This window comes from Nelumbo nucifera, chromosome 7, assembly GCF_055504915.1.
Source record: "Nelumbo nucifera cultivar China Antique chromosome 7, China Antique-T2T, whole genome shotgun sequence".
Classification (NCBI taxonomy): domain Eukaryota; kingdom Viridiplantae; phylum Streptophyta; class Magnoliopsida; order Proteales; family Nelumbonaceae; genus Nelumbo; species Nelumbo nucifera.
The window spans coordinates 36,622,233-36,637,695 of NC_142655.1; the positions used below are offsets into that span (position 1 = coordinate 36,622,233).

Consider the following 15,463-nt stretch of genomic DNA (forward strand, 5'->3'; position numbering starts at 1 on the left):
ATGTAATTGTTTAGTGGGTGCACCTTTACTAGGTCCATGGGGTATCCTGTCACGCGCATAATTTAAAGACGCACGTGTAATTGATATTTATTCTCATTCTATAGTGATTTTACGGGAGTTACGATTCTACATTGACTTTGAATTCATTGCAACTACCCATGTGTCTAAAGCTCATCGCAAATTTGTGTGTGTTTAAGGTTCATCACAGATTTGTGCGTGTCTAAAGTTCATTGTGACTCGTTTCCAGTACGAGTTTATCGCAGCCGTGTGATGAGTTAGGAACTCATCGCAAGTGTCCGTGTTGTATTAATTCGGTATCCTCTGCACTCTATTGGTATGGGCAATCGCTATATTCCTACATTAGCCCCCTTGCTTATCGGTAAGCAAGGGGGCTTTATGATCAGTGTGCATCTTTGTATTATGATTTGTCTTGAGACTTTATGATCAGTGTGCATTGTGGCACACTGATCTCTGTACATTGAGTCCGGTGGCCGTCCCTATCTTGATTGAGTCTTTCGTGATCAGGGGGAAAATTCATCTAGATCTATTTTTAGCCCCCTTGCTTATTAGTAGACATCGGACCAGTCAAAAAGCAGTCATATATTCGACTTGGTGGTATCTTCGGATGGGAATTAGGTTTGTCCATTTTGGGCTAGCTTTTCGTTCACTCTGTGATTCAGCTCCCCTGTCTTTCAACAATTTGCTTTCTATCAGTAGGCAACTCTATGCTCATTTTGTTTCTGAAATTCTTAGCCCCCTACCTAATGGCATGAAGTAAATTGTCGAAAGACAAGAGATAAATGCTAAAGTATAGGCGTCCAGCCCCCCTGTGTTTGTCGAAGTGATGCCCATCACGAGTACACATTGTGAGTTGGGAGGGTTTCGCTTGGTGGCTTTTTGCATTCGGTTACCATTGGAGGGATGGGAAAGCAATTATGTGCTGATGATATGGTAGTCATCATTAAGACTTTTCGTAACTGTCGTCTCCTCATAAATGCATTGTGTTCGTGTGTGTGGCTCGGAGAGGGGATGTAACATTTAAAGTGGTGGTTGCCAACGTGTCACCACTTTTAAATTAATGCACCGGTTTGTCCCGCCTGACTAGGGTATGATTATAATTTTACATACTTTACTTTTCTGTTAAGCGTTAGTAGGGAAATTGCAATCATATCGATTTGTCTTCCCCGATGCTGTTTAGCATTCTTGACATGTGCGAGGATTCTATAAAAAGGGTAGTATGCCTTCTTCTGCTTCCTTTTAGTGTTTGCACTTATTCTCATCTAGTTTTCTGTCCTTGTTTCTATCCTTACCGCTCTAGTGTCCGTTCTCAATCTATTTCCTCCTTGTTCCATGTTCTTTAGACCATGTCTCCTCGCCAGAAGAAAACTGAATACTCGTTTGTTGAGTTTGTTAGAGTCGTGGATACAACATAAATGTTGTCCGAACGTGAAGTGGCTAGTGGCATTGGCTCTCTCCCCTGCACACCATTACATCTCCCCTGTTGTTGGCCTCAAACCAATACGTCACCCATGCTTCAAGTGACATTTTACCCTGGGTAGTCGATTGGTCTACTTTGAACTTAAACTCAGCAATCTCCCGCAACAATTCCTCATAGAGCCCCAACAAGTTGGTAGGAAGGGACTCGAGAAACTGTTGGTGGTGGGTAGACACTGACCCACCAATTGGTAATGCCAATAAGGCAACAACATCCTCTACGGTGATAGCAAATTCACCGAACGCACCCACAAATGTGTGAGTACGACAACACCGGTGATCCAATAAAGGTTTTATATAACTCACTCCCTCCTTACCAGGGAGATCAAGGAAACAATCTACAAAGCATATAAGTCTGGCATCCCTTAGCAACCAAAAAAACATTGGATTCCCTAAGATATAACGCGCCCAGCTAGAATAGCTATTCAGTGATTTTGAGCTATCAGCCCTAGGCTCTTGACACTTGAATGACACCAACCGACCCAAGTGCCCATACAAACACATTAGTTAACTCCCATCAACAACATCAAAACCCTCATCCTTTCCCCTTGCTACTAGTATAGGTGGTAAGAAGCCCTTACCACCATCGGCCACCTTGCAGCATTTATTCTGTATGTCGCGTCTTGTTTCCTTCTCCCAGGGCTGCTTGGTTATGGCCTTCGCACGGTGCCGGTCCCCCTTGTCGTGATGGTTGCCAAAGGTCACCGACTTCGGATAGCATTGTTGTTTTTGGGGTACCTGCTCGAGCAGATGGACAACACAGTCCATCAGATGATAGATCCAGGTACATTTGTGAGTGTTTGGAGCTCAGTGTCATGCCCCGACGTCTCTCTCCTATGAATGTCACTATTGCAGCTTTAAAGGGAGACGAGACCAAAGATCTTTCATTGGGGGTTTGCCGTGGAAAGCGATGGCTTTGCGCTACAAGGCTCAAGGACTTTGAGGTAAATGAGGTTGAGTTGAAGCTAGCATCCATTGAAGGTTTCATGTGGAGGCCTTATACCTGGGTTGTTCAACATTCTATGTTGTTCTGTGTTGGCAACGTTGTTCTTGAGGATGGTGATCAGCAGTGGGTTGTGGAGGTGGCGCATCCCCTTGCAGGTGTGGTGCGTCTTATTCTTTGGCTCAGTGTGATCGCATACTTAGACCGCACCAGTGAAGCCCAAGTTATAGCTTATCACCCTAATAGGATCCTCTGCCAGTTCGACTACGACGATCTGGGTGCCCAATTTCTTCAGTCTTCAGGGGAGGATGTATTTTGGACCCGGAGGCATGATTTGGTATTCCTGAGAAGTTTGTGGCTCCCTATGGCAGGTTATGGGAGGGTTCAAGCTTGTAAGTTCCTCCATCTTGCGTACATGTTCTCGTTGTTTGGGGGCTTCGAAATGTTCATGTTTGCGACTCCCCGCCCATGTCATGTTATGGCTCCCCCTCTAGGTCATGCAATGGTAGGAGCATGCGCTGGTTAATCCTCAATTGAGCCCGCCAATTATAGAGGAATGAGAATTCATGGGTGTTGTTCGAAAGGGGAAGCACCTTGCTCTAGAGAAGGGTGAAGGCAGCTGCCCTCCTACGGAAAAGAGGGCTAGATCGGCGAGGGTGAAGGCAACTGCCCTCCTACATCAACTGTCCCACGCGGCCCCGAATTGGACGTTGTGTCATCTCGGGTTTGGGAGGATCAAGTTAGGGGCTCACCACGAACAGATCCAGAAGGGGTTAGGCAAGAGCCCCCAGCCCCGACACCCGAAGTAAGAGACGCGGATGACATAGAGTCTATGCAATAGGCAATGCCAGTTTCCCCAGCCAAAGTTGTTTCTATCCGCATCTCAGGTGGATGTGTGAAGAAGATGGCTTTCCGTCCTCATAAGAATGAGCCTAAGAAGATTGATTTGGTAATAATTTATATTTCTGATGTATTTGTTTTACTACCATCGCAATTACCATGGCATCCCTTTTACTAACTTGTTTACAGTCTTTTGTTTTGAAGCGGGTGGAGGCAGATGACGCTCAACTTGATGTAGGTGCCCCACAAGTTCCATTTGAAGGCATTGTGGGCGAGAAGGTATAGATAATTGGGGTATTTGTATGATTTTCTTATTGTGATTATCTCATTGTACTAATCATTTGTGGTTTATCTCATCGCAGGTGATTTTCGATGTGGGTCCTTCCACCGTACCAGTCTCACCCATTATTAGGTAGCTGGTGCGCGAGTTGTAGTCCTCACAGCCCCCCATCGAGGGTTAGGGAGCAACTAAAGACCCTTGCAGCGGCCTTGTAAGCTCAAGCTCAGCTCGGTTCGAGCTTGATTTGAGAAAAAAATGTTTTATAAAAATAAAAAATTATATGTAAATTTTTTTATTTGATATTTAAAAAATTATGAATTATAATATTTTTATTGTATATATATATATAAATTCGAGCTCAACTCGGCTCGTTTATTAATCGAGCTTGTAAAATGGCTCTAGCTCGGCTCAAAGCTCAGTTGAAACTGAGGCAAGCCGATAGCTCATGAAGAGCTCGGCTTGTAGCCACCCCTAGGTATAATTAGTCATTATTAAATGTATCAAGGATATTTTAAACTTTTGGTCAGGTCTGAAACGCATCTAACCGCGTTAATGCCTGGCTTGGGTCTTAAAGTTTAAGATCTGAAAGTGGCATTCAGATAAACTTTTAAGACATGACCCCAAATGTCTATTACTTCTGAAAAGCAAGTATTTTAGAAATAAGCGATAGATTCAGTGTTATCAAACACCCACTTAGACTTAGCATGAAATTACCAAAAAATTATTACTAGAAATTGCACCAAATTACTAAATAATATAAGTAAAATAAATTACCAATAATTATAAAAGCTTATAAAATTGTAGAAATATCAAAAAACATAAATTACACAATTTTTAAAAGAATGATATAGATGATTGGTTTGTTATAGTATATTATCTTTTAATATAGATCCTTATATATTTCTTAGTTGATTAGACCCGAAATAGATTTCGGGTCACACGTGACAGCGGAGTTTGGTCCCATGTCTCTGCTGAGAGATATTACCAACTGAGAGCTGAGAGCCATTGTAAATCAATATTTACCAATATTCAGATATCGGATTCAGTGCTCACAAGTTCCTGTTTACACCATTCTAAGTCTTATTTTATAGCCGTGAAATGGAAATATCTCCGTTATTATATACTTTCATGGGAAAATATTTTCAATGCAAATTTGCAGAGGACTGTGCGAGAGCAAATCCAATTTCTAATATGAATACCAAAAAAAAAAAAAAAAAGTCCGATTTTTAATATTTAAATGCCTCCGGTATAGATGCCACTAGTACTTCTGCTTCTGTACCATGTCTCTCTCCCTCGTTTGTCTCGTCTCCACATAAAAAACCTGAGCGCTCCCGGTTTTAGGGCCTCTTGTTAGAGAAACCAAAACAATGGGCGCGTGGGCCGGAAGGAACGAAGGAATCTGGTTACCCGAGTCAACTTTTTATTTTTTATTTTGGAAAAAGCTGCCCCAGTTTTTTACCCGATATACTAACCAATTCGGAATTCGGGTTGGCTCCAAACCCATGTACGACTTGGATTAATTGTTTCCAAAAAATAAATTTTGATTAATTGTTTCACGGGTTTTTTTTCAAAACTCATAGTACGCAATAGTTTTGACTTTCATACCAAATTTAAGTTCCATTTGGTTTATGGAAGTAGGGGTTTAGAATTAAAATCGGGATGGCCTATTTCTATTCCAACTGTTTGGTTGGTGGAATCCCATTTCAATTCTTATAAAATGGCATTCCTCAATTTGAAGGAGGGCTATTTGGTTTCTCTCCCTTATAGTCGATTTTAAAAATAAATTAAAAATTATGAAAAATTAAGAATAAATCATTCAGATTCTGATCCAAGAGATTTTGATTCTGATTTCAATTCCAATTCTTATAAATCAAATGGACCCTTAATACCCAGGGGGTTTAGGCTTGACCAAAAGATAAACGGGTTTATGTTTTGGAGAATAATTACTCCTGCTTTCCTTTTCTCCTGCAGCCAAACAATTCGGATGGCTTTGTTTTGGAGTAATGGATCTGAACAGAGCAACGAACAATCTCCTTGGTCAAACACGTTAAGGTGCATTTTCGTAATTTTGTTAAGACTAAGGGTATAAGAAAAAAACAAAGAATTAAAGACCATGAGAAATTTTATTTTTCTTTACTTTTCTTTAATCACACGCATACGGTACTCTGGAGCTACGCTATTCCAAGGACTACCATAACTAAAGTACTTCAATCTGGTCGGATAATTATTGATTATTGATTAATTTGTGTAGGTCGTAGTCCTACAGTACAGAAATTTACCACGCAGAAGCATGACATACTAATTACATCCATAACTTCATCTAATCATTGTGGTTTCACGTATGGTTACATAATGGGTTCACTTAGGGTTTGATTTGAAAAGAGCTTGTACAGATTTAGGTACTATCATAATTGCAATAGGACAGTACTACCTAATTTTCTCTCTTTTTTAATTGTTTTAAATTTTTCATTTTCAAAAGAAAAAGAAAGTACATAGAAAGAGGAAAGAGAGAGAGAGAGGATTGTTTGTCGTGGTTAGTTGTTTTGATTGGTTTAGCCTTCCGTCTTTCAGAGATTTCGGTTAGTGAGAGCGTGCGTGTGAGGGTCGTTGGTTGACTCTCTTCCCTCCATCTCCTTGAGCTGTAATTTTTCGGATTCTTTCTCTCTCTAAAACTCTCTTCTCTCTCCAACTCTCAGAGGGAATGGAAAACAGAAAGCCATTAGTCTCATCTGACAAAGTAGTCCTTATCTTACCATATTTATGACATTATTATTGTGATTAATTTAATTTAATTGAAGAAATAGAGGGAACCTACGGTACAACGACGCTATCGAATTTTAGCTTCTTTTAAGGTATCTTTTCTGTATTTTCCTTTTTTTTTTCTGGGTAGTTTTGGTTAGATACTACTGTGTTTCATTGAGTCTTGAGAAAAATCATGTGGGTGCTCTTCTCTTTTCATTGATATGATGAAGTCATTTTTTTGGGGTATAATTTATCTTCAATTGGGTCATTGGTTTCTCCATTTTTAGGTAATTTGTTTCTTTATTTTAAATTTAAATAATTATCTATTGGTTTTTAATTAATGATAGTGGATCAAATATGTTATTTTGTGTTAGCTCGGCTAGAAAGCAAATTGGGTTTGGATCATTTGTTGGTTTAGTTGAAGGTTGGGTTCTATCTACGTTCTTTCTCTATTGCTCTTCTGCAAAACAGGGAAAAATAGAAGTACCGGGGAGTTGGGTACGAATATTTTATTTTCTCTCTCCATGAGACCATATTTTGTTGAATTTTGGGGTTACAATAACGTTCTTTTCTGTGGGGTTTGTGCAGGAAATTATTGTCTGGCAGTTAGTTTTGGATATTTTGTGAATTGGGCTTGTTTTGATTTCCTGTTCTAGGTGAGAACAGTGGTTTTTCCCCCTTCAAAATTTCGCTCTGCATGGAGATTTGTTGGTTGGGATTCATGATCTTCTGTGGCTAATAAAACAGTTTTCATGGAAAACAGGAAAATTCTTCAGGAGGTTAGTTTGTTCTTTGATCCTGTTAAATACGGCCATCCATCTTTTGGTTCCTAGAGGCTTGTTGCTTATTTATTCTTCTTGTTCATATTCATGTTTTTTTTCCCTATTTATCCATCTTCTATGCAGGCTCATACATGCTTTTAATTTTTGAATCGGTGCCTACAATTCCACAGTTAGATAAAAACTGAACTATTTATGAGTTAGATCTGGCATTGGTTATCATAATCTGAACTCAAGTTCAGATCTTTTGTTTGTATGCAATTGATATTGTACTCTTGTAATATTAAACTGAATATAAATTTAGCATCTAATTTTAATTCTTCAATCCTGTATATCAATGAAGAGCCTTTGCATTTTCTTCCTGATAAAGAGGCCTTCACAAAGATGGCATTTTTCTGGTAGTTACCTGATGTTCTGCCAGAAACATTAAGACCATAAACTGCAGCTTATTCTCTGTCATGTTGCTAACTTAGACTCCATACACCACAGTTGGGTTATCTAGTGCATGATGGAAATTTTTGTTATGTTTAGCCAATTTCTCTGCTGGTTTTATAGGGTGGTCTAGCCTGACCTTATACAGGCCTTGGCTTTCAGTCCATTGTTGAATTAGGTCATGGTGTTCTTTAAAATATCACACTGAAATTCAATTATCAAAAAAAAAAAAATATCACACTGAAATTCATCTTCTAATTGTGAAGACTTGCTAGATGGAAACCCTTGCATTTTTTCCTTTTTATTAAGTTGGATTAGAATTATGTGCAGTTCTTTCTATCCATAATAATTACACTAAGATAGATAATCTAAATGGATGTAAGACTCAATGGCAGAACCCAAGGGGCTGGTCATCAATTTTCGATAACATAGTAAAGTTTTCATGTCTTTTGATAGGCAAATATTTTTCCTGGTTGCTCTCGAATATGCCTCCACCCAAGAAATAAGAAAAGTTGAACTTTTGATACCTTACCCCCAAGAGAACAATTTTAGTTTATCATTAGTGCATAAAAAAGCCACTACTAGGTCCATAGCAAGTTGCTTGGTTTCCCATAAAGAGAGAAAAAAAAAGCAATAAACAAAAATAACCATCCCCAGGTTCCCCGCAGTAAGTTTTCTTAAGATCTTTTTAGATTGTTAATTTGATTAATCCTAAACTCTGAATGTTAACTTAGGTAATGAAGATGATAAATATTATATTGCATTTGAAGAAAAGGTTCAAAAGAATAGTATAGAAAGAAGGTATCCTTGTGACTATATAAATGAATTGGGTTGAATTACTAATATATTTCACACAAAATCTCGCCTTTACAGCTTCTCCTTGTACGGAGGCCTCACTGTACTTTGGCTCTTTGATCTTAGTGAAATACTTTAACTTATACTTTCAAAAAAAAAGAAAAACAAAATCTTGCCTTTAATTTTGATTCTAATAGTGTATACTTGTTTAAAATACCAAATATTTTACAGAGCCTTTTAGAAAATTTTATAATTTCCCATTAATGACAACCACTCCCCCACAAAAGGAAGAAAAAAGGTGAAATTTTCTGGGTTGGCCTCTGGTCCTAATAATTCCTATGCCAAACTAGCTTCAGGTGGAATAAGTGGAAGACTGGTAGTGGGAGATTTATTTTTTGATCAGCAGAAAATAAATTCATTAATTTTAATTAAAAAGTAGTTAATACAACTTGATGAATAGAGTGTCATCCCCAAATTTCACATTCAAGTTACATGAAAGCCCCAAAATACATCAGGTTACAGCTTTTCCCAAAATAAAATAGGCCTGTTAACTCTGCTTTGCCAACACATCCACCAACCCATTTGCAGCCCTTATCCAGCTAAAAGTAGAATTGAATCTCTTTGCTAGGATATTGATTTCCCTGAAAACATGTCTGTATTTCCAGGGAGCTGAACTGAAATTTTTGGTCCATGAGATGACTAATTGTGAGAGATTTAACTCATTGTTAATTAGAGGCTCAATCTGCATTAGGAATTAGATAGAAGCTAGCATTTTTTTTTAAACTTTGTTAGCACCAGGTTATGGATCATATCTAGACAGGCTAAATATGCTGTTTCAAGTTTTAAACCAAATACACAAGAAAACCCTTAGCTACTGGTGGTAGTGTCATAGGGTAATTTTTATATTGGTTGGCTTGTTCAGTATTGTTTGTAATTTTAGAATGCTAAAAACTTTCATATCAGCTTTGTGTAAATCATCTATCTTTTGCCTTGCAGTTAAATATCGATGGGGACAAAATGTTTTCAGAATTGTTTGACAGAAGAACATCCAGGAATCTCAAGTCATGGAAATATTCCCTTTGATGTATGCTTTAGCATTAAAAGGGAATCAGATCACACTTCATCCGTTTAACGGAGTTTTGGAATGGAAGCAGTCATTGATCCTCAACCTATAAAGCTAGATGTAGAACCTAGCAACTGTGAGGAAGTGAAGGTTAAACGATCTGTTAGGCGGAGAAATTGGATCCATTATGGTTTATTAGATATTAGTTCTGGAGATGAGTCTGACTGTGAAAAATCCATGAAGGTGCTTTTTTATCCTTTACCATTACATGGCCTTCTTTTCTACAATATTTTCTGTATATTTTGATCTCATCGTCACATCTTGACTTATTTTATCACCTGCCACTGAATTTCTGCCAAGTCCCCCTTTGACTTAATGTCTTAATCTGTATTATGTTATTTGGATCATTTTATAATTTCTAGGATTAACATTCTAAGGTTCATGATGAGAAGTTCTCCCATATTTGATGTTTACTTTTCGTCTTTTTAAACAGAAAAGTACATGTTAAGCTCTTCAACATTGCTATGCATATATGCCATAGTTACTCAGGTGTCTTATCTGTCAAAGTAATAATAAAAGAAAAATTGTTGATCAAGTGTCTGTGATCACCTTACCTATGCATCCACACTGAAACTTCTTGGTTTCCATGAGTTCCCATTTATAATTCATCAAATCAATTTCTAATCCTAGGTGAATCCTAAAAGTGAAAAGAAAAAGAGAAGTACTTGATTATGATAGTATTCATTAATTGTACTGTTAACATTTTGTTGCTTATGGTTATGGCTAGCAAGTTAGAGAGGGCAGTGACATTGCATTTTTTTTTTTACTTTATTGAATTTGCAATTCAACCCATTGCACATTCTAATAATAGCTTTCCACAGGACCAGTACTTAAGGCATGCCAAACACAATGATGGTACTCCTGAAGCACCGGGCAGTCCCCGACACAGGAAGGTATACAAATTCAAGGGGATTATAAATTTAACTTTTACAATAATGTGGCTCCTTTTTGCTTTTTCATACTAAAAAGGCCATTACCCAATGGTGGTCCAGCTATCTGGAGTCTTGGGTGGGGTGGACTGGATATAGTCCTAACCTTTGGCATATTTTCCACAAAATGGCTGGTCTCACCCTCAAACTTGTGTTTACCAGCCTGAGATTTTATCATTACACCAAGCAATGACCCTTTTTTTGCATACTTCACCCCATGCAAAGGACTTAAATGTATTTAATTGGCCACATAGTTTCATAGAACGCTATCTAACTCAGATACCCATGTAGAGGTCTTTGATCCTGTTTACTTATTAGAGAATCAAGTTATCTTTAGTCCATGATGCTCTATATTGGATTATAACATATTTGTTTCTTTTTATAATAGTACAACATAAATATTGGCAATATCTATGAAGTTGGAAGGGTATGGTACTGGAAGAACTTTGATCAATTGAAATCCCTCTGTGAATTTTGATGAATACTATCTGATTGATAGTTACCACTTTTTATGATACCAGTTGATTGTTTATCATTTTTTCAGATATCATGCCTTTCTGGTATCATATTTGGACTTTATTTCTATTTGTTGTTGTATGAGGGAAATTCTGTTATTGTTCATTTTATTATAAATACCAACAAGAAGGGCTAGCAGCCCATGCTTTTGCTCTCTCGAACCTTTTCTTTCTTTTCTCTTCTCTTTCTCTATCTTTTTTCCTCTTTATCTTCTTTTCTTCTGTAATCAAGTCTTCTAATCAACAAAACTCTCAACTCTATTTTCTTCTACTTGTCTTGTGCAGCAATAAAAATTAAGAAATAAAAGCAGAAAATTGGTAGAGAATGAAGGAGAAAACAGTAGAAGAGAAGAGGAGAAAGAGAAGAAGAGAATGAAGAAGAAATCTCTCCAATCCCCTTCAATTGTGGGAGCCAATGTGAGGCCCCATTGCTTTTAACATTAACTGTGTAACTGAATAAAAGATAATTACAATAACGCCCTTGGTTGTTAGGTGTCAGCAATAAGAATGTTAGAGAAATTTAAGGTCCATGATCCATTAGTAAAGAAAGTCCAAAAATAAGGCCCGGAAAAGAGCCCGTAACATGATGGCCTATTTGTCAACACTTCTCTTTGTGGATGAACATGTTTTTCTTTAATAGATAACAATAACTCATTTAAAGAAGTTAGGAATAACTGAAAATCATACAAGAGAAGGGGAGCAAAATCCAGGTGTACTTCCAAACTGGTTTTACCACACTTGTTTTTTTTTTTCTTTTTTTTGAGAGAAAGAGTTAGCAAAGGAGAGTACATGAGAAAATGTAGAAAGGAAGCAAGCTAAATACAGGTTTACATAGGCATACTTGTATCACTGTACATGTTTTCACTGTGTAACATATAAGGACCCACACACATCACAATGTATGATGGCAAGTATGTTTACAGTCCTTTCCCCATGTCTTACAAAGGGCAGCTTTGTCATTTTTCCTAGAAGGCACAATTCACAAGTTAGGTAGTGCTCTAAGATGAATGAACCCAATTGTCCATCCTTAGCCAACTTGTTTATCTTGTCCTCTTCAATATGACTTAGCCTCAGGTGCCACATATACTTGGGACTAATCACTTTTCTTGGCCTTTTGGGAATGAAAACAATATTATCATGCTCAATGTTTCTAAGGAACCATCAAAATTGATGAGATATAAACCATCCATCAAAGTTTCAGAACAATAAAATTTATTTCCAAAATAAATCAAATAACTATTGTTTGTAAAGGTAATTGTATAAACTGTCTAAAACTGAAAGAAATCAAATTCCTAACTGCATCTACAGCATAAAGACAATTATTGAGTTCTAAACTCAACCCTAATGGCAGTGGCAAGCCATAGGTCCCCACAACTAAAGCAACAACTTTTGCTCCATTTCCTGCTCGTAGGGTCCACTCACTGTCCCTCAGCCTTCTACTTCTCTTTAGATCTTACATGGATGCACAAATGTTCACCTCCACAATGAGTAATGATGACTTACCTTCTGAAGGCTTGTCCTTGCCCTTTTAGACTTGGGAGGTACTCTTTGTAGTTCTTCTTCAAATGTCCATTCTCCTGTAGTGGAAGCACTTTCTTTTCTTCTTGGCGTTCTTAGCTTTCTCCTTCTTGATCCCTCCATTAGCTTTTGGACCCTGCTTCTTCTTGCTGGATTTTCCTTTTGAAGATGAAGCATTGCCCACAGCAAGGATCATATCCTTGGCATTAGGCTTCTTTACGGTTCCCTCTGTGGTTACCAGCATGTTTAGGAGCTCAGATGGTGTGCACTCCATCTTGTTCATGTGAAAGTTCATCATGAACTGAGAAAAGAAGTCTAGAAGGGATTGCAAAATCAGGTCAATAACCAAGTCGGGGTCCAACACAAATCCCAGCCTTTCAAGTTGTTCAATGTGATCTATCATTTTAAGACAGTGGCCATTTACCAACTGTCCCTCCGACATTCTCAACCTAAAGAGGTTCTTAGATATCTCTATCTTACTGAGCGGCTTCTTTCACCATACAAATCTTGTAGGTGAGCAAGGATGCTAGCTGCATCTTCCAACATGTAACATCTGACCTGCATGTCATCCTCTTTCTGCTTATCATATGCAAATTCTTCTTCAAGGTTTGCATTATTTATAGGGGGTTATGGGACCAGTTTAGTTAGGATGTAAGCTTTCTTTTTGGAATTTAGAACTATTCTTAAATTCCTTAGCCAATCTTGGAATTTGGGTCCAGTTAGTTGGTTTGTGTGTAGGGTCTTAGCGAGTGGGTTCAAATTTGCCAATTAAATCTGTAGAAAGATATTGGTTCTAATTAGTTCCTGGTCTATTCACTTTAAACCATATGATTTTGTGTCATTAAACCGTAATGGCGCTTCCCACTAATTCTTCGGATATCACACTCCTTTAATGAGAAATGAAAATCCTCATTTAAAGGATTTCTAGTGGGGATTGGGTTCCCATCAAACCCTGGTTAACCTCACATGATAAGTTCTTGGTTCACCAGTTTTCAATGGGTGAATAACTCTTGTTCAATGCTTTCTCAAGCAAGTTCCAATGTATCTCTTGGTCCTTAAGATATATGGGCCTCACATAATAGTTTCTTGGTCCATATTCTTAGTTTCTTGGTATTTAATGGTATCCTACCCCATCATATCTCAAGCAAGTCAGACCTACCTTCTTGAAAGGTGCAGGATATCGTCAAACCCCTCATGTAATAGTTTCTTGAAATTTAATGGTATCCTACCCCATCATATCTCATATTTAATAGGGTGTTCATGTGTTCTCTTCGTAGGAATAGCCCCATATATATCTATGGCATACATGCTCACAAGGCACAACAAGTGACAACACATCCACTCTACAATAGTGGAAGGCCACATGTGATGTTCATAACATCCCATGCACAATTTAAATATTTAACGTAAGGGAGATTTATGTAGTCTTAATGGTCTCATCGTAGCATGCATCACATGCAAATAATAAACAACGTGCATATCACATAAACATCAAAACATGATGATCATGGACTTTGATCTGATTCATCTCGAGCCATAAATCTCTAGCTGTCTTAATGGTCTCATCATAGCATGCATCACATGCAAATAATGAACAGCATGCGTATCACATATCACATATACATGCATATCACGTAGTCTCTGCTCATCATATGTTGCTTTAGCTTGTTCCCATATATCTCTAGCTGTCTCAGCCCACATAAAGTTTTTTCTTATTGTCGGTTTCATAAATGACAGCAACCATAACATAATCTTCATAATCATATAATTTTCTCCCTCCCTCCCTTTCTCAAGAAGTCTAACTACCTTGGACAACTCTAGGTAATTTAAGCCATTCAGAGGAACAATGGAGATGAGGTAAAGGATATCTTTAGCATTTCATCCAGTAAAAAAATGCATTCCTAGTTGTTGCTAATTGTCTAAAGCCATTATAAAACAAAGTAGGAACAACAGAAAACTACAATTTCAGTCCAAACAGACTTACTCCCAATGCTGATTTTTGCCACATGCAACCTAACAGCACTTCTGTTGATGCAACCAGAGGTATACAAACACACCAAAAATAACTTAGGAAAGAAGGAGGCCATAGATGTTGAACGGACTGAAAAACATATGTATGTTGGCTGAACTGGCTAGGGTTTATGGCTGAATTCCAAAAAATTTCAGCCCGAACCTGAGAATCGGATTCTCCTAGGATCAATCTAGCATTAGATCTGTAGTCAAATAAGACTACTAATCAGTCAAAGATAGAGTGTAATTTAATAAGAAAACTGAGAAGAGAAGAGAGAGGGAAGGGAGAAAAGGAGAAGGGGAGAGTAAGGATTCGAAGGAGAGATTTAGAAAGGGAGAGAATACTCTATCTGCCACTCCCCTCTTTCTATTTATATTAATTCTTAAGTAAAGATAAAAGGGCTGAAATACCCTTACTGCTTACATGGCAAAAATAAAAGACTAACTACTAATTGTAGACTGATTGAAATAACTAACTACTAATTGCAGACTAACTGAAATAACTAATGACTAATAAAAGACTGTAGATATACGAGTACAATAAAGTTGTGGGGACCACGACTACATCATCAGTGGTCTTTACACTCGCCCTCAAGTTGGGAATAGATGTTTGTCATTCCCAACTTGCATAGATCTGCTTCTAACTTCTTCTTTGAAACTTCCTTGGTGAGAAGATTGGCAAACTGCATGTTGGAGGTGATATATGGAAGACATACTTCTTGAGATGCAACCCTTTCCCTAATAAAATGTCGATCCATTTCGATATACTTAGTTCTATCATGTTGTACTGGATTATGGGCTATATTAATAGTAGCTTGATTATCACAGTACAACATTAAAGGCTTCTCATAGGTAATACCCAATTATTCAAACAGTGATTGCAACCATAGTATTTCAGCCACACCATTTGCCATGGACTGATATTCAGCTTCAACATTGGAACGAGAAACAACATTTTGTTTGTTACTCCTCCAAGAAACTAGGTTACCTCCTACAAAGGCACAATATCTAGAGATAGACCTTCTATCATCAACACAACTGGCACAATCAGAATCTGTATAAA

General features: G+C 37.8%; 1 protein-coding gene across 8 annotated transcripts in view; it reads left to right on the forward strand.

The window, feature by feature from the left end:
• Nucleotides 1-6,053: 6,053 nt before the first annotated feature.
• LOC104598355 (lysine-specific demethylase JMJ18) overlaps nucleotides 6,054-15,463 on the forward strand; it is a 49,950-nt gene continuing 40,540 nt past the window's right edge. The window contains exons 1-5 of one of the 8 annotated variants that reach the window (XM_010260383.3): nucleotides 6,055-6,409; nucleotides 6,674-6,797; nucleotides 6,888-7,078; nucleotides 9,302-9,611; nucleotides 10,250-10,321. In XM_010260383.3, coding sequence (XP_010258685.1) covers nucleotides 9,450-9,611; nucleotides 10,250-10,321 — 234 coding nt within the window. In that variant the 5' untranslated portion in view covers nucleotides 6,055-6,409; nucleotides 6,674-6,797; nucleotides 6,888-7,078; nucleotides 9,302-9,449. Of the gene's footprint in view, nucleotides 6,410-6,438; nucleotides 6,587-6,673; nucleotides 6,798-6,887; nucleotides 7,079-9,301; nucleotides 9,612-10,249; nucleotides 10,322-11,157; nucleotides 11,290-15,463 lie in introns of those variants that run through there. The other 7 variants (XM_010260382.3, XM_088891587.1, XM_010260380.3 and 4 more) reach the window with 7 other exon arrangements.